The sequence below is a fragment of the Thalassophryne amazonica genome, chromosome 12 (assembly GCF_902500255.1).
Source record: "Thalassophryne amazonica chromosome 12, fThaAma1.1, whole genome shotgun sequence".
In the NCBI taxonomy this organism is placed as follows: domain Eukaryota; kingdom Metazoa; phylum Chordata; class Actinopteri; order Batrachoidiformes; family Batrachoididae; genus Thalassophryne; species Thalassophryne amazonica.
The window spans coordinates 48,428,009-48,447,391 of record NC_047114.1 but is presented as its reverse complement, the minus strand read 5'-3'; the positions used below and the strand labels follow the sequence as shown (position 1 = coordinate 48,447,391).

The 19,383-nt window shown below is 40.3% G+C and overlaps 1 protein-coding gene across 1 annotated transcript in view; it reads right to left on the bottom strand.

Moving 5' to 3' along the window:
* Positions 1-19,383, bottom strand: part of carmil3 (capping protein regulator and myosin 1 linker 3) — a 253,784-nt gene that overhangs the window by 110,384 nt on the left and 124,017 nt on the right. The window contains exons 11-14 of the mRNA XM_034182575.1: positions 17,712-17,806; positions 13,004-13,090; positions 8,457-8,566; positions 6,870-6,947 (exon numbers count right to left, since the gene is read on the bottom strand). Coding sequence (XP_034038466.1) covers positions 6,870-6,947; positions 8,457-8,566; positions 13,004-13,090; positions 17,712-17,806 — 370 coding nt within the window. The remainder of the gene's footprint in view (positions 1-6,869; positions 6,948-8,456; positions 8,567-13,003; positions 13,091-17,711; positions 17,807-19,383) is intronic.

The following is a 19,383-nucleotide window of genomic DNA, read 5'->3' as shown; positions in this document are numbered from 1 at the left end:
TCTAAAGGACACTGGATTACTTCATCGCATCTAAACAAATGACTATGGCTGCCAGGAGTTAAGGTTTTGCAAAACCTCAGTGATCAGTCACCAGCCCGGTAGGTGGCGGTAAATGCAACTTAAGCTGGTGCCGTCCGCCAATGTATCCAAAAGAAGAAGAAGAAGAAGAAGAAGAGTTATCGTCTGCTCGACACCAAAACAAAATGGACTAATTTTAACATTTTTGTATTTTATTTCTTTGTGGCTGATGGTATTGCCAAGACTCGGTGGGAGAGACGAGCTCTCACGGTGCAGCTATGTACAGACTGGGATGTTTCTTCACCGTTTAGACTATTTTGAATAATTTCAGGATGATTATTTTTTCAGATGAATCCCACTGTAACTAACAGGTAAGAATTTATATTTACTCCGTGTATGTTACTCTGCAAATCAATGTATTAATGGACATATTTCGGTTGTTTAAGCCGCAGGGTTGAAAGCGTGTGAAAAAAGCGACAGCTTTTAGCTTGTAAATGATGGTGTATCTAAAACCGAGAAACTGTAGCTTCTAATACAGTGTTTTACTGCTTTTGGAAGATGATGACACTGTTTGGGGTTTTATTTTTTTTATTCATTCATTTTTCGTGAGTTCTTGTGTGTTCGTGATCCTTGAATTTACCCAGCAGCCCCTGCTGTGCTTAAAGTGAAACTGGTTCATCAGAAGCCGACAGTGTAATCTGATGTGCCTGCGTCCGAATCAGTACTAATAGTTAGCAGTTATCGGTTATCTGTAATAAAGATAATTTTTTTTTAGCAGTTTATTGGTTTACTGTCATAAAAGATAACTTTTCAGTTATCTGATGAATGGTTATCGAAGCTAACTTTTTACTTAGCTGTGCTCAGCACTGACTGACTGTAACGTTGCGAACCATGCTGTAATTTTTGTGGAATCAGTGGCTGACCTCCTTGTTACATTTGAGAAACTGAAAACATGGGAGTGTCTGGGGTTGTGACTGTCCTGGCTCAAGACTAAGATCAAGAATTTCAATGACTTCCTGGATTTAGCCATCAGAGGTGCATCTGTCTGTGATCAAACTCCCACTCTTGATAATAGATTCACTTTTTTCAGCAGTGACATTCATGTCTCTGAGATGATGCTGTATGAGATCATGCCAAGTAAGCACATATGAGGGCTCTAGACAGAGATGGATGACATTGCCTATACTTTTACAAGAGAATAAAGGTCCAGGTTTTCAAGGCACCCATGCTTTCGGTCTTATTGTATGGTTGTGAGATCTGGATGCTAACCAGTGACCTCAAGCAACAATGGATTGTCTTTGGTACTAGGTCTTGTTGCAGAATCCTTGAGTACCACCATAAATTATGGAAACCAAGATGAAGTGTACTACTGGCATCAAAAGTGAACATCAAATGCAACATTCTGACCATGTGGTGTCTTTAATTGTGCGTGATCCAGGACACAGGTGCCTGACTGCTGAAGACCCCAGTAACTGGAGAACACCAAGGCAACGGCTACATTTCACCTGTCTGTGGCAAATAGTTGAGTACTATTGAGAAGTGGGGATCAACTAGTTGTCCACCTAGGTGGTTCAGGACTCAAGTTGTCTCCATGATGTAGTAGACTGAGCTGCACACAGAACCACTGCGTCCTCCCAGACCTGATGTACTGTTTCCTCTCTGCAGTGCCAACATATTGTATTATCATGCAATGTCACAATACAGCCATTCATCTAGTATGCAACAAAGTTCATAAGAAATCAAGTTCTAACATTCTGAAGAAAAAAGGCACTTTCAGCCTTTAGGGGGAAGTACAAAGATGATACACATTAACCTAGCTGTTTGCTTGACAGAAAACAGCTTCAGGCAAACACAATAACCATCAACACTGAATTTAATCTTGGGTGACAAGTAAAAACTCATCACTTTGAAGTGGTTAAACTATCGGACAAATGAATTTTTTCGTGTGTGTGACCCTTCAGAGAAATTGATTAACTGTACTGTTGACAGTTCATCAGTGCAGATTATTAATTCAGTCCAACAAACCAACAAGTAAAATTTTTAAAAGCCTACTTCTTTAAACAGTTCTTCTCCAAGGGATAAATGAAAATTAGCAAAAGAGAAAATGAAGCAGTTATCATGGCACATAACCGTGATCTCAGGGGAGGCAGGCTTGAAAAGAACAAGCATATCCATCGGGTTTTGGAAGCCAACCACCCACGCAGACAACTAGTCCATTCCCACATCTCTAAAATAACCATCTAACTGCCAGAGGTGAAATGTGGGCATTCCCTTGGGCTTCTCCGGCTACTGGGGTCCTCAACACCCAGGCACCTGCATACTGGACCATGCACAGTGAAACAGACTATTTGCCCAGAATTTTGTAGCAGATGCTCCCTCACAATGCAAGTGATATGCTTCAAAGTCTTTCCAGCAATACCCAAGGATCCTCCAAAGAGACATTCTACCAAAGACATCCATTCATCAACTTGGGTCACTGGATAGCATCCTAATCTCACAACCATACAGCAAGACAGGTAGCACCAGGACCCTGATGACTTAGACCTTTGTTCATCTGCAAAGATATCAGCATTGCAAACACCTCTGTCCAGTGACCTCATGACTCCACAAGCTCTGCTTAAGCACTTCTCAATCTAAAAGCCTGAGGACCCAGAGAGATGCATGTCACTGCTGAGATAAGTGAATATGTATACAAGTTCAACTCTTTCACCACATACAGATACATTGCTGATGGCGGAATCCAGGAAGTCATTAAAAGCCTGAATCTTAGTCTTGATCCAGGACGAACTCAGATACTATGATTCCTCACTCAGCTCCTCAAGTGCTGCAATTAGAGTGTCCACTGATTCTAATAAAAGATCACAGCAATCGTCTGCGAAGTAAGGTCAGCAAACCTTTCCTTGCCAACAAAAGCACACAAGTCACTGGTTTCCACAACCCTACCCAATACCCAGTTCAGGCAAGCATTGAACAGTGTAAGTAAGAGTTGAATACACCCCTGATGAATGCCAATTTTCACAGGGAAAAACTCAGTCTGTCTCCCTGCCACACAGCACTCACAATATCTGTGAATTGGCTGGCTGTGACATCCAGTGGCTTCTTGGGGATCCCATAAAGTCTCAGGATGTCCCAGAGAGCAGTCCGATCAACTGAATCAAACATTTTGTGAAAATCGACATCGGCTGCAAAGAAGTACTGCCAATACTCATGCTTACATTCTATGAGTACCTGCAGGGCTAAAATGTGATCAACAGTTGACTTGTTTGGTGTGAAGCCAGACTGTTCTGGTCACAGAGCAGCAAGTAACTGAAACTGAATCCTACTGATAATAATCCTTGCAAGCACCTTCCCTAGCACAGAGAGCAGTGTGATTCCACTATAGTTTTTGCAGTGCATACAATCATTATTTAATTTTCAGATTAACACAACAAGTCCTCTTCCTCAATCTGAAGGGATGACACCTGTCTCTTAGATTGAAGCAAACTTGTTTGCAATGCCAGGAGAACAGCATCTCCATCCTCTTGGAGAAGCTCAACTCCAATGCCACAAATCCCCGGTGCCTTCCCCACCCTCAGTTGATTGACTGCCTTTGCCCTCAGTTGTTTGACTACCTATTTGAACAGTATGTGGTGGGTCACTATTGACTGGAAAATCAGCTCCAAGAAACCTGGTGCCAGCAATGTTCAACATTCCAGCAGGAAGAGCAGCCATACACAACTGCTCAATGTAACTGGCCCAACATGTCAGTACAGCAGAGGCATCTGTCAGGACTGAACCATCCTCTGTCACAACTGCAATGAGATGAGGTCTAGATCTGAGGAACAAAGTGCTTGAGATTCCTCTGTAAGCAGGTCAAGGGTTACTACACCACAGATGGTGTGTCACCTGATCACAGACTCCTCTAACAAGTGTCTTTGTCCATTCTCAGCTCCCTTTTTATTTAAAAAAAAGACAACAAATGTCACAAACCCAAAGACCGAAGGGTTACCATTCATGACCCAGTAACTGCAGCAGCATGAAGGTCCTCTTTCCTGATTGAAAAGACGTTCCCGCTAGCTTGGCTAACGGGGAATTCCCCTTTGGCTGACCTGGTAGAGGAATGGTCTTTAGTGCGAGCCGTCCGGAGTTCGAGCCCACTGCTGTCCGGGCCACAAAGGTCCTACGGTCACAATTGGCTTTGTCGGCAGGATGTGGGTAGCCACAGAACGTGCTTAAATGCACCTGTGACTTTGGGATGAAGTCAAAAGTGGTGGGGAGCTATGTAGCAGGATGAAGGTCCTGGGTCCTGATTGAAAAGATGTTCCCGCTAGCTTGACTAACGGGGAATTCCCCTTTGGCTGACCTGGTAGAGGAATGGTCTTTAGTGTGAGCCGTCCGGGGTACGATCCCACCACTGTCTCGGCCACAGAGGTCCTACTGTCACATAACATTATCAGTAGCTGGGTTTCCATTACAGATTTGTGCGAAAGTTCAGAAAAGCTTTCAGAATGTGTCCAATATTGCATTATTCCATCAATACTGGTTTTAGTATTTTAAATATTGTGCGACTGTGTACATCATGTGACTCTGTGACAGCAAAAAAGTGTTTCCATTGCAGTTTTACTAAATAAAACTTTTCCAAATCGCCCGAAAAACCACCTCGTGAGCATAAAAACCTTTTTCACGATACGGTTTTGAACCTAAACAAGAGGAAACGACAACTGAATTAATGCAATGTTTTATTTTTCAACATAATCCCCATTTAAATCCATACCCTTTTTCCAGCATCACGGCAGTGCCTTAATTCCATTGTCATAGAAGGTCTTACTGTGTAGATCAAGGAAGTCATCCACTGCAGATATGACATCATTATCAGTATTATGAGTTCTACGAACATGCCTTTTCATGTTTGGAAACAGATGGAGGTTCAAAGGAGTCAAATTACGGGAATAAGGTGGGTGTGAAACAAGTTCAAAGCCACATTTATGATTGGCAACTGTTGCGATGTCCAACATGTGGACCAGAGCACTGTCCTGGTGAAACAGAACACCTCAATGGAGCATTCAGCGTCAATTCTGCTTTATCTTCTCATGCAGTTGTCGCAAAATGGAAGCATAATAGGCCCTATTGATGATTCTGTCCCTTCTGGAGATAGTCCACCATTATGATGTCCTCAGAATCCCAGAAGACTGAGGCCATGACTTTTTATGAGTCAAAATTTCACACATTCACAAAAGAAATGTTGGTTTCTCAGAATCCAAAAAAATAGAGAACCACATCCTACTTTTTTCTGGGTCAGAATAAAACTTCTCAATCACCCTTCCTACTTCAGGATATATTTACAGAGAAATGAATTTAATAACCATGCTTGTATTTTCTGGCATTACGGAATCTATATGTAGCAGAAACAATTTGCCATACAGATTTTGAAAAAAACAGGTATGCATTTCCATGATTTAAGATAAAGACTTGCATAGCAAGGTACTGACAAATACCATGATTTGGACATTCATATGATCAGTTACATTCTATTATGGACTCTGCAGGCTGACTATGACCCACATTTACTGTAATTTCTATTTTATTTTATTTTATTAACTTAAGGTCATCATCTCATCTTCAACTGCTTATCCGGGATCGGGTCATGGAGGCAGTAGGTAGTAGTAGTGGTAGCTCCAGTAGAGGACCCCAAACTTCCCTGTCCTGGGCCACATTAACCACCTCTGACTGGGGGATCCTGAGGTGTTCCCAGGCCAGTGTGGAGTTATAATCTCTCCACCTAGTCCTGGGTCTTCCCCAGGGTCTCCTCCTAGCCAGACTTGCCTGGAACATCTCCATAGGGAGGAGGCATACTTACTAGATGCCCAAACCACCGCAGTTGGCTCCTTTCAACGCAAACGAGCAGTGGCTCTACTCAGAGCTCCTTGTGAATGAGTGAGCTTCTCACCCTATCTCTAAGGGAGTCCCCAGACACCCTCCTAAGGAAACCCATTTCAGCCATTTATACCCGTGATCTAGTTCTTTCGGTCATGACCCAACACTCATGACCATAAGTGAGAGCATGAACAGAGATCAGTATTAATTACAAATGATTCTGGATCCATATTAGGATTAAAATTTAATTCTTCTTGGAGCCAAAGACTGCCTCTCCACCACATTTCCCTAACATATATTCATGTAATTTTTGAGATATTTTGCTGACGAATAGACCAACAGGATCAAAAATATTACCACCTCGGTGGAGGTAATGCACTGGGAAAAGCAGTATATTTCACAGTACCTAAGAAGGACACACATTGACACATATACTGCAAATACTGAATAATGTCAGTGAGACTGTCAATTTGTTCTGGTTGTATACAGTACTTTATGGTGTTGTCACCCTAATAAACAACATGCTCAACTTCACCACAGTAACACATATCATTGAGGTTCAGTGGATCCAGAAAGTATTCACAGCACTTCACTTTTTCCATATTTTATTCATTATTCCAAAATATATGAAATATTTTTCCCCTCAAAATTCTACACACAATACCCCATAATGACAATGTGAAAAAAGTTACTTGCAAATCTATTAAAAAAAAAAAATAATCTAAGGTGCCATTCTATGCACCTTAGCATAAATCTCTACTTTATCATTGCTATACTTCTTTTGTATTTCTTTTGCTGGTTAGAATTAATATCATTTCTAAGACTTGTAGACTAGAACAGGACAAAGACAGACTGAATCCTCTGAGGTCACTTTTTGTTATGTGTACTGGGCAGTTCCTATTTAGGACACTACTGCTTTCTTGGCCTGAATCCTCTTCTACAGATGAGTTCAAACAGAAACAGATAAACACTGGAACAGAGAGGAAATGACTACAAACCAAGTCCACGGTGCAGTCCGTCCCAGAAAGGTCCAAATGAACCAGACAGTTCGGCTGGGCCAGGAACAGGTACAGATTCTGCATAGAAGAACAGCTGAAGTCAAATCAGAGCTTTAACGTGGAACTCTGGGTTTTTACAACCTCACCCTATTTTTTTTATTTTTGAGTTCAACATTTCTCTCATGGGGGGTGATAACATAAATACACACATATTTTATATATATATATGATGTCAAACAGACTAGTACTGGCTTGAACGGCAATATCATCATCATGGACTTTGGCCAAGTGGAAAACCTCAAAGTAAACCACTTCTTGTTGCCACTGAATATGAGAAAATGTCATGAGAAGCATGGAGAGGATCCCGACTGAGGCACACCAGTATATTTACCTTAGTAAATGTAAAGAAATCCTTTTACACAATTATATTGCCACACAGAACAAGGTCTTTTGATTTTTTGTTCTTCCTCAATCAGAAGTTGTCGTTTTCCATAAATTAGAGTGTTTATAATAAATTCCAGAGGAGATTGGAAGCAAAAAACAAAACAAAACAAAAAAACAAACATATACTTGTCTATAAAAGGGGGCCCTGCAGAAAATGTTTAGTCACCACGGGTGTATTGTGTGGCCAGCAAAAAATGAAGGTATTTATTGCACTTCCATAGAGCCTGCATGAGTTTTTCAAGTCTGTTTTAGTTGCTTTTTCAAATTCTTCCTGCCTCATTTAGTAAAGCACTTTAACTTTATTTAAATATCTTTACATCTCTCTGGTGACGGTGGCAGAGAAGAGAACACTGGAGAAAATTATGGACAATGCCAGCAACCAGAGGAGCATCTTCAGCCACAGACTGCTCCTTCTCAAGTGCAGGACCAATAGACTGAAAAACTCCTTTAGCCCTGGCCCCACCGAGTAATGAAGGATGAATAATGAGCCACGTAGCATGTTTTTTTTTTTGTTGGTTTTTTTGGTACAAGTCCATGTTATTCAACTAACGTGATAGAATAGTGACTCTGAGAGGCTCTTAGAGGCAGAATATTCAGCTAACGAGACTCATGTCTGAGTCTGGTGCTAATTTCAAGAAATTCAAAATTTAGCAACAGCAGTATGGGGCAGTTAGTGTGCGAGGTACTACGAGGACAAACGAGCATTTTACAGGCATGTTTGTGGTGAGGACGAGGCTGTTAGAAGCCCATTATCCAAGTACCTGGCAGCCACGAGGACATGACTGGCTATTTTGGACAGGCTATTTTGGCCCCACCCTCTCACGCACTTCATCATGACAATCCCACCTACTTTGTGCGCTAATCATTTTGTAGTGAATTAATCATTTTCTGTCAGTTTGGATGTTGAACACACCTCTAATCGCTTCTGGAATCACAGAGGACTGTTTTGGCTGGAGCTTTTATTTTCTCTTTTTTCCTCTCTCTCTCTCGTTCGTGTGGTGCATGAGGTGGAGAATGTGTTTGGAACAGCCTAAAAGTATTGGTATTTCTATTTATATTTGCATTTTTTTTTTTTTTACTTTCACTTTTGATGTACTGTGTGCTGCTATACAGTGCTGCTGTATATGATCTAAATTTCCTCACCGTGGCATCCTCTCCAGACAGAACGCCAGGGTTTTTGCTGAGGTCCAGATGCAGCAAAGAATTGGAGTAGTCATCACATGAACACAACGCCTGGGACAAAGAAACAAGACCTGGTGTCGAGAAAGGAGATTGGATGGAGGGAAGGAAACGTATGAGAGGTTTGCACTGAGAGATTAATTTGCATTGCATTAAAAAAAAAGTACAATCTTCCAATGTCCCAATTTAAAACATCTCAACATGACTTTTTAGTAGTTAGTAGTCAGTAACTTACGTCATGGAGGAAAAATTTAAAAGTAATGTGAGAAACAAATGAGGAATTGTGAACTTTTTGAGTAAGCCAAACATATGTTCCCTATATATCCTGATCGCCAACACCAACCCAGAAGACAGAAAACTTCATTCTTCAAATCAGATCACTACAAAATTACACCCACGATTTGGCTGGATATCCTCATTAAAATCCTCACACTGCAATTCTGAGGCAAAGCACAGCATGGCACAAAAGGCTGAAGATTAAATATAGACAGTAAAAAAAAAAAAAAAAAAAGTTTAGCCATGGCAACACATACACGTACATATATATCCCCCCCCCAAAAAATCTGGGTGTTATTCAAGGAAATATCACATTTACAGTCACCAATTGCAGAAAGCATATTTCTCCCAACGCCTTGCAATGTGTAAGTGTGTGGTAGATGCCAGCCATGTGTCTTTTTAAGGCTGGCAATGCACTAAGCTCTTCATCCCTAATTTGTAGCGATTAGGAGGAAAATGAGGGGAAGAGGGGGCATGTTGTCTAATCTTCCTCTATCGAGCTATCAGCACAGGAACTGTCTGATACTGCAGGACTTCTAACATTCAGAAGCTGTTCCTGCAAGCGTGCATCTGAGCACATCTGAGACTTTTTTTGAGATAGAGGGAGGGAAACTGAAATCTATAAATATTCAGCAAAAACACTCAGCCTTGTGCAGTGTCATATCAAGAGCTACCCATTCAAGGTCAATACCACTGCTGCATCACTGTGCCAACCTGTTGGTAAAAAAAAACAAAACAAACAACAACAAAAAAAAACATTGTAGGAGTTTTTTTTCTTTTCTTTTCATTGATAACGTGCAATAATATAGTGCAGCATGCAATACTTAGCTGTGTGATTCATAATTAAATGCACCAGCTCATCCTTTATGCTACTCTCCTGCAACTCAGGACAAAAAATATATAATTTGCATCAGTTAAATGAGAAAGAACAATGACCCATCAATGCTGCAAAATGGAGAGCTGGAATATATGCTACCAACATTGTTACTGAAAAAAAGGCTAACAGTCTATAGATTTATTTGTGCAATGCCTCAAATCTAAGGGATGTGGTTGTATGGTTCAGGATAAAAGCAATCGAAATATGGGACACTGTACTAATGCTTATGTTGGATATTAGGGAGAGAGAAAGAAAAAAAAAAACAGATCAACTACTTATGATTATGATGAGAGTACCATTTGGCAGATGATCAAATATGCATGGGAATGTGCTTGTGAGTGCAGCCCATGTACAAATAAAGTTAAAGTGTGCTCTATTAGTCCTATATAGGCCCTGAGTTGCACTGGTGTTTGTGCGTATCTCTGGATGAGAGTCTACAACTCACACTGGTGAAGATACCAATCTAACACAGGTAACTACAACCCCTGGCAAAAATTATGGAATCACCGGCTTCGGAGGATGTTCATTCAGTTGTTTAATTTTGTAGAAAAAAAGCAGATCACAGACATGACACAAAACTAAAGTCATTTCAAATGGCAACTTTCTGGCTTTAAGAAACACTATAAGAAATCAGGAAAAATAATTGTGGCAGTCAGTAACGGTTACTTTTTTAGACCAAGCAGAGGGAAAAAAATATGGACTCACTCAATTCTGAGGAATAAAGTATGGAATCACCCTGTAAATTTTCATCCCCACAACTAACACCTGCATCAAATCAGATCTGCTCATTGGTCTGCATCTAAAAAGGAGTGATCACACCTTGGAGAGCTGTTGCACCAAGTGGACTGACATGAATCATGGCTCCAACACGAGAGATGTCAATTGAAACAAAGGAGAGGATTATCAAACTCTTAAAAGAGGGTATATCATCACGCGATGTTGCAAAAGATGTTGTTTGTTCACAGTCAGCTGTGTCTAAACTCTGGACCAAATACAAACAACATGGGAAGGTTGTTAAAGGCAAACATACTGGTAGACCAAGGAAGACATCAAAGCGTCAAGACAGAAAACTTAAAGCAATATGTCTCAAAAACAGAAAATGCACAACAAAACAAATGAGGAACGAATGGGAGGAAACTGGAGTCAACATCTGTGACCAAACTGTAAGAAACCACCTAAAGGAAATGGGATTTACATACAGAAAAGCTAAACGAAAGCCATCATTAACACCTAAACAAAAAAAAACAAAAAAACAAGGTTACAATGGGCTAATGAAAAGCAATCGTGGACTGTGGATGACTGGATGAAAGTCATACTCAATGATGAATCTCGAATCTGCATTGGGCAAGATGATGATGCTGGAACTTTTGTTTGGTGCCGTTCCAATGAGATTTATAAAGATGACTGCCTGAAGAGAACATGTAAATTTCCACAGTCATTGATGATTTGGGGCTGCATGTCAGGTAAAGGCACTGGGGAGATGGCTGTCATTACATCATCAATAAATGCACAAGTTTACGTTGATATTTTGGACACTTTTCTTATCCCATCAATTGAAAGAATGTTTGGGGATGATGAAATCATTTTTCAAGATGATAATGCATCTTGCCATAGAGCAAAAACTGTGAAAACATTCCTTGCAAAAAGACACATAGGGTCAATGTCATGGCCTGCAAATAGTCCGGATCTTAATCCAATTGAAAATCTTTGGTGGAAGTTGAACAAAATCGTCCATGACAAGGCTCCAACCTGCAAAGCTGATCTGGCAACAGCAATCAGAGAAAGTTGGAGCCAGATTGATGGAGAGTACTGTTTGTCACTCATTAAGTCCATGCCTCAGAGACTGCAAGCTGTTATAAAAGCCAGAGGTGAGACAACAAAATACTAGTGATGTGTTGGAGCATTCTTTTGTTTTTCATGATTCCATAATTTTTTCCTCAGAATTGAGTGATTCCATATTTTTTTCCCTCTGCTTGGTCTAAAAAAGTAACCGTTACTGACTGCCACAATTTTTTTTCCTGATTTCTTATAGTGTTTCTTAAAGCCAGAAAGTTGCCATTTGAAATGACTTTATTTTTGTGTCATGTCTGTGATCTGCTTTTTTTCTAAAAAATTAAACAACTGAATGAACATCCTCCGAGACCGGTGATTCCATAATTTTTGCAAGGGGTGTATTTGCAGATGGGTGGATGAGGTCAACAGAGATGAGCTACCTGCTGTATAAATAAGATGTTGGGCAACCAATATGGAGATTTGGGTTCAACTTCTGGTCATGTTACCTGCTTGTGTCCTTGGACAAGACACTACTACATTGTCTCAGTCTACCAAGCTGTAAATATTCACAGTACACGGATAAGCACGGACACCAATGGCACACAGGATCCCTTTTGGAATTACTTATTCATACTTTATTTATCGGGTCAGGCATAGGGGAATGTGCTGCTATTGTGCATTCTAACACCCTACAGAAGCATCCCTGGTCTTGATTGGCAACCACCGAGACAGACCAAGATCGATTGCAAATAAGCAACATATTGTTGCCCACTTGGCCTCTTGAAGTTGCTGGAGTCCTGAGCACTGAAGTGCCTGCTTGCTGGATTGTGCAAATGGAAAAGTGTCACACAGCCATAGTGTCATTGCTGATGTTTTCTCCCAGTGAAAGCAATGTGCATCATCTGGGTATCCCTAAGTAACTACAATTATTCCAGTAGTAGGTAAGGATTCTCTGGCGACACCAGTACCTAAAACGCCTGGTTGTCACCTTAGGTCAAGGGTTAGAGTCCAAGTCCCACAACCATACATTAAAACCAGAAGCACCAGGACTCTACAGACTTGGATATTTGTTCTCCTGCAGAGACGTTGGCATTGCTATATGCCTCTGTCCAGCGACTTCAAGATTCCACATGCTCTTCCCAGACATCATAGACCTAATGGACCTATAAATGTGTATTCTTCACTTAAGGTTTCCTAGTTTAATGATGGACAACCTTACCACAACAACTAATGGTCCTGCACTGCTTCTACCCAGACGTTAACACTAGGTCTAGACATTACCATGGTCAAGAGCAGAGGTGTGCATGTTCTGATGGTGGCATGAAACCCACATGGATATGAAAAGAGAAAGGACATAGGATTTTGTACAAAATTGAACCCAAGGCCCAGTTGTCAGGTAAGAGTGCTAGCTACTGCAACAACTGGTGATACCATGCTCCCTGATTTAGGCTAACGGAAGAAATTTGCTCCCTGAAAGAGTCTTTGAGCCAAACACCAGACTAAAGGCACAATTTCATTTCAACACTGTTTTTCCTCTGTCGCGTCAGCCACTAGGGGCCACTGTGTCATAGAGAAGGACTCCTACCCTTGGAAGAGAGGGAGGTCTTGGAGAGATTCAGGAGGCGCAGGCCCTTGTTGAGGCGACATACTTGTTGAATCAGGTTAGAGACTCCTGCAATCAGAAAAGGAGAGGAAAAGGGAAAGGAGATAAGTATAAGAAACAAAGAAGAATTAAAGAGAAGAAGAAAGGAGAGAAGATGATAGAAGTGGACAGAGGAGGCAAGGAAACAAGCAGATGAACTAAAAAAAAGGAGTTTTGGCTAGCAAAGAGGATAGCAGAAACAGAGGCGAGAAAAAGAGCAAACACGGATGGTAAAGGAAGAGAGTACATCAAGTAGAACCTGGGGGAGAAGATGCAAGAATAAGGAGAGAAACAAAGACGAAAGGAAATAAACACAGTTAAAAAAAGGGGGGGGGGGGGGGGGGCATCCAAAGAAGAGAGAAAACAAGTTGAGGAAAATAACCAAGGAGAGAAGAGGAAACAAGGACATGGAGGGAGATAAGGAGAAAGAAAGATGAGAGGAATCAAGGACAGAAGGTGATGACAGAAGCAGACAATGAAGGAGAGATGAAGGGAAATAACAAAAGGTGACAGTCAGGGTCACACAAAGGAAGACAAAAAGAAATTAGATTTTTTTTTAATAAAATCCTTCTCTGTGCCACTCCGCTATGCAGGTGTGTAACTGGTTATTATCAAATATTATTTTACTCAATTTTGTGGACACAGCATCACATTTAATAACTGATCAATTATGTGTGGAATATAACGTTTGCATCCCTCTATTTTCAGGTATTTGTTTTGCATGTAACGTCTTAAATCTTTGTTTGGTTTTCTTTATAATTTCAGTTCAATTCATTTCATATATATAGTGCCAAATCACAAGAAAGTTGCCTCAAGGTGCTTCACACAAGTAAGGTCTAATCTTACCAACCCCCAGAGCAAGCACACAGGCGACAGTGGTAAGGAAAAACTCCCTCTGATGATTTGAGGAAGAAACCTCAAGCAGGCCAGACTCAAAGGGGTGACCCACTGCTTCGGCCAAAATACCGAAACAATTGACAATACAAATATACAGGACATTTTGGGAGTCCATGTTGGTGTACAGGACGGGTGGTCTGCAGAAGTAGACACCACTCCCACCTCTGGATGGAACCACACCTCCAACAAATAGTACAATTTGTCAGCATTAAGCAACAAGAAAAACTGAAGAAATACTAAGGTGATCGCCGGCCACTAGTCCTAGGGTTTCACTAAAAGACCCAGAATTTAGATAAAGTTGAGGCAGCGGCCCACTCTATTTACTAATAAAATGAATTTAAAAGGGTAGAAAGTATAGTACCATACTATGCCAGTATGCTAGCCATATGAAAGGGAAAATAAGTGTGCCTTAAGTCTGGACTTGAAAGTCTTTACAGAATCTGACTGTTTTATTGACGCAGGGAGATCATTCCACAGAACAGGGGCACGATAAGAGAAAGCTCTGTGACCCACAGACTTTTATTCACCCTAGGGACACAAAGTAGTCCTGCACCCTGAGAATGCAGAGCCCGGGCCGGTATGTAGGGTTTAAGTAGATTTAGTTACACCTGCACACCGAATATGCCAGGTTTTCGAGGTTAACCCACACTTTAATAAATTTCAGGTCAGAACTAACCAGTTTACAATTAATTATAATTATAAATATTAAATTACAAGTATTATCATGTGCTTGGTAGCAATTTAAAAAAAATCTTCAGAAGCTTCCCATCTTCAAAGGTTTCCCAGGCCCAAGCCTTGATCCATCACACACTGTAAAAAAATTTGACCAATGGTTACTTTAAAAAATTGTCACATAAAAGAGACAGGTAATATAATTGAATATACTTTAAATTCTACAATTTTGGTTGATAAGTTTTGAATACATTAACTAAACGAAAAACAACAAATAAATAAATACATGCTAATTAAAGTAACAGTTGAAATTTGTTGGATTTAGTAATAGCACATCAAATGATGAGTTATATCACCAAAAAGTATTTAGTAAATCCTAGTCAACTTCACAAGGAAAGCAAGGATTTACACCAGATGCCCTTCCGGAAACAACTCCACATTACATGGAGAAAAGTGGCAAGGGTGTGGTTTGAACCAGCAACTTTCCGCAGTATTCTAGCACATTGTTGCTTAATTCAACATATTCACACTGCTGTTCTTATTCATCTGCACCTAAAAAAAATGTTAAATTCAATTTTAAGTTTTAATTAGTATAACAGGACTTTAAATCTATTCAATATTATATAATGGCTGAGTGGATCCTTGTCATTTGATTGGTGCTTCATATGTCACATGACATGAATTAATTCATCCCATTTGTGTTGCATTGCATTTAGAGTGCAGTTTGGTTCCATACATTTGATGCCGTTGCACTCTGCACACACACGCACACGTCCTTGCACGCACACATGCTTGCGCACGCATGATCGCGTACGCATTCTTGTGCGCCTACACAACACGCACATGCACGCACACACAAAACAAATCTACTAGGCTGTCTGGAGGCTGTTGGCAGGAAACCAGAATGAGAAGCTGGACTCATTTCTGATGTGATTTTTTTTTCGCTGCACTGAGGACGTACACAGTCTTTTTTTTGGTAGTACACGCATGCACAAGTGCCAACCAGGTTGTGTGTGCACAGGGGACAACGACTCTACCAAGACATAATTTGATTGAGCTAACTGACGCTGCGAATTCTTGTAAGACACACACACACACACACACACACACACACACACACACACACACACACACACACACACACACACAAAACAAATCCACTGTGCTGTCTTGAGGCTGTTAGCAGGAAGAAAGAAGAAAAGCTAGACTCATTTCTGACGTGATTCTTTTTTTCACTGCACTGAGGATGTACACAGTCGACCGACCCGGTTGCGTGTGTGTGCACATGGGGAACAACGACACGATGATTTGATTGAGCTAACTGATGCTGCTAATTCTTGTAACACACACACACACACACAAAATCCACTCCGCTGCAAGCCATCTGGATGCATGAAGACCTGTTCACATGAAACGCTGACATGAACTTTGGCTGGACTGAGGAATTACACAAAGTCTTTTTTTTTCCGAAGTCAGTGCATAACATCACTGGACTACATGTCACAAGGTGGACTTTAGCAGCAATGGAACAGCAAAATGTAAATCCCTTTTCTGTTGTTTATAAATTAATAAAATATCAAATGACAAGGATCTATTTTAGCCGTTATATAAAACAAATAATGAATGTTTTTACATTCTTCGCCTCGTTGAATGGTATGTTCCAGCTTTCACCTCATGAAATATTCATACCATTGAACTCATAAACAATCATTATTTGTATAATACTGACAGTCACTTTGTTGCCATACCAAATATCCTGACCAAACTTAAGTAACTTAAGTTTGGTCAGGATATTGGGTAGTGTAAATGTATTGAATTAAGCAACAATGTGCTAGAATATGAGTTGGGTAGGGGTGGTGGCTAAGTGCTTAGTGCACTTGGTTTCATTTCCAAAGGTCCCCGGCTCAAACCCCACCCCTGCTATATTTCTCCATGTAATGTGGAGTTGTGTCAAGAAGTAAGTTTTTTAATAAATATTTTTTAGCAATATAACTTATCATTTGACTTGCTATAACTAAATCCAACACATTTAACTGTTGCTTTTATCAACAAATCCTTTTTTGTTTAACTTTAATGTATTCAATACTTTTTAATCAAAATTGTACAACTTAAAAAAAAATCTATTCAGTTATATTATGTGTCACTTTGTTGCCACATTTTTTTAAGTAACCATTGGTCAAATTTTTTTACATTGTAGGTTTAGAGATTCTAATAGAACCTTGACCACATTTTTTTTCACTGGTTTATGTATAATCCTACAATCTAACAAGGCAACCAAAACAGTGAATGAAATAATATCTTCTTTGGGAGGAATTAAAGAGATGATGAATCACAAAAGGAGAAGAGATTTAATTTTTTTGGCTTTAAAAAGGCCAGATTGTACTTTCCCTTTAGGTAAAGCCAATACAGTTCATGAAATGCCTTGAAACACTGAAGGAGTTGTAGGTTTCTGTGGCCTGTGAGAAATTGCATTTCCCATATAATTTGTCAGAAGGTCCATGGGAGGCTCAAGCCTTGATTTTATGGTTTTCTTGTTTTAAAATCCTTCTCTATTTCACTCGACTATCAATGTGTCTAAGCGATGGAACATTTGAAAGAATGGATTGAGTTTGTTAACCCACTGAGATCAGATTTAAGATAATGGAGCATCAGCCCATACATACATTTCATTATTTTTCGCTCCTTTTTTATATATTTGTTGTTAATGTGTTTATTTGTTTAACTTTTAAAAAGTCAATAATTTGAGATAAAAAAAAAAAAAAAAGACAGAAACACCCATAACACTTCAATATAGCCACTTTAATTAAGTTTATTAGTGTCGTGCGGCAAGGTGTCAGACCGACAAATACAAGCTTTGTTTAATCTTTGTTTAAAAAACAAAAACAAAAAACTAACAAAAAAACAAAAGGACTATCACGAAAGATCGATCAGAGAGCAAAACAGCCAGAAAATAAAGGAACTGCGAGGGCTGGGATTGATTTAAGTGTTTCAGAACAAACAAAAGAAGCTGTGAAGTCAAAGCAAGAGAAAAACGAAACACAGGCTCAGAGACACAGCAACAGGAGGGAGAGCCGGGCCGTACCTTGATTGTCGAGTGTGTTGTGAGCCAGACTGAGGGAGTGAATCACAGAGCCTGGGTTCTCCGACAGCGCCGACGCCATCTTCTGTGGGAAATCTCTGAAAACAGTACACACACACACACCAAGTTGAAGGATGAGCACCATTTTTTAAATATTTTCTAAAGTGTCTGTGTGTGTATGTATATATATATATATATATATATATATATACACAGTGAGGAAAATAAGTATTATTTATTTGTATGTTACTGCTGCAAATAAGTATTTGAACACCTGTGAAAATCAATGTTAATATTTGGTACAGTAGCCTTTGTTTGCGATTACAGAGGTCAGATGTTTCCTGTAGTTTTTCACCAGGTTTGCACACACTGCAGCAGGGATTTTGGTCCACTCCTCCATACAGATCTCCTCCAAATCTTTCAGGTTTGGAGTTTCAGCTCCCTCCAAAGATTTTCTATTGAGTTCAGGTCTGGAGACTGGCCAGGCCACTCCAGGACCTTGAAATGCTTCTTACAGAGCCACTCCTTAGTTGTCCTGGCTGTGTGTTTGGGGTCATTGTCATGCTAGAAAACCCAGTCATGACCCATCTTCAATGCTCTTACTGAGGGAAGGAGGTTGTTTGCCAAAATCTCACAATACATGACCCCATCCATTCTCCCTTCAATACGGTGCTGTCGTCCTGTCCCCTTTGCAGAAGAGCACCCCCAGAGTATGATGTTTCCACCCCCATGCTTTACGGTTGGGATGGTTTTCTTGGGGTTGTTCTCATCCTCTAAACATGGTAAGTGGAGTTGATTCCAAAAAGCTCTATTCTGGTCTCATCTGACCACATGACCTTCTCCCATGCCTCCTCTGGATCATCCAGATAGTCACTGGTGAACTTCAAACAGGCCGGGACATGTGCTGGCTTGAGCAGGGGGACCTTGCGGCACTGCAGGATTTGAAACCATGACAGCATCATGTGTTACTAATGTAATCTTTGTGACTGTGGTCCCAGCTCTCTTCAGGTCATTGACCAGGTCCTCCTGTGTAGTTCTGAGCTTTCTCAGAATCATCCTTACCCCACAAAGTGAGATCTTACATGGAATCCCAGACTGAGGGAGACTGACAGTCATCTTGTGTTTCTTCCACTTTCTAATAAATAATCATAGCAGTTGTTGTCTTCTACCAAGCTGCTTGCCTGTTGTCCTGTAGTCCATCCCAGCCTTATGCAGGTCTACAGTTTTGTCCCTGGTGTCCTTAGACAGCTCTTTGGTCTTGGCTATGGTGGACAGGTTGGAGTGTGATTGATTGAGTGTGTGAACAGTTGTCAAGGTAACACGTTCAAACAGGTGCAATTAATACAGGTAAAGAGTGCAGAATAAGAGGCCTTCTTAAAGAAAAATTAACAGGTCTGTGAGAGCCAGAATTCTTGCTGGTTGGTAGGTGTTCAAATACTTATTTCATGCAATGAAATGCAAATTAATTATTTAAAAATAATACAATGTGATTTTCTGGATTTTTTTTTTTCTTTTTTTTTTAGATTCTGTCTCTCACAGTTGAAGTGTACCTACGATTAAAAATTACAGACCTCTTCATTCTTTGTAGGTGGGAAAACCTGCAAAACTCACAGGGGGTCAAATACTTATTTTCCCCACTGTATATATGATCAGGTAGCTTAATGGAAAAGCGGCT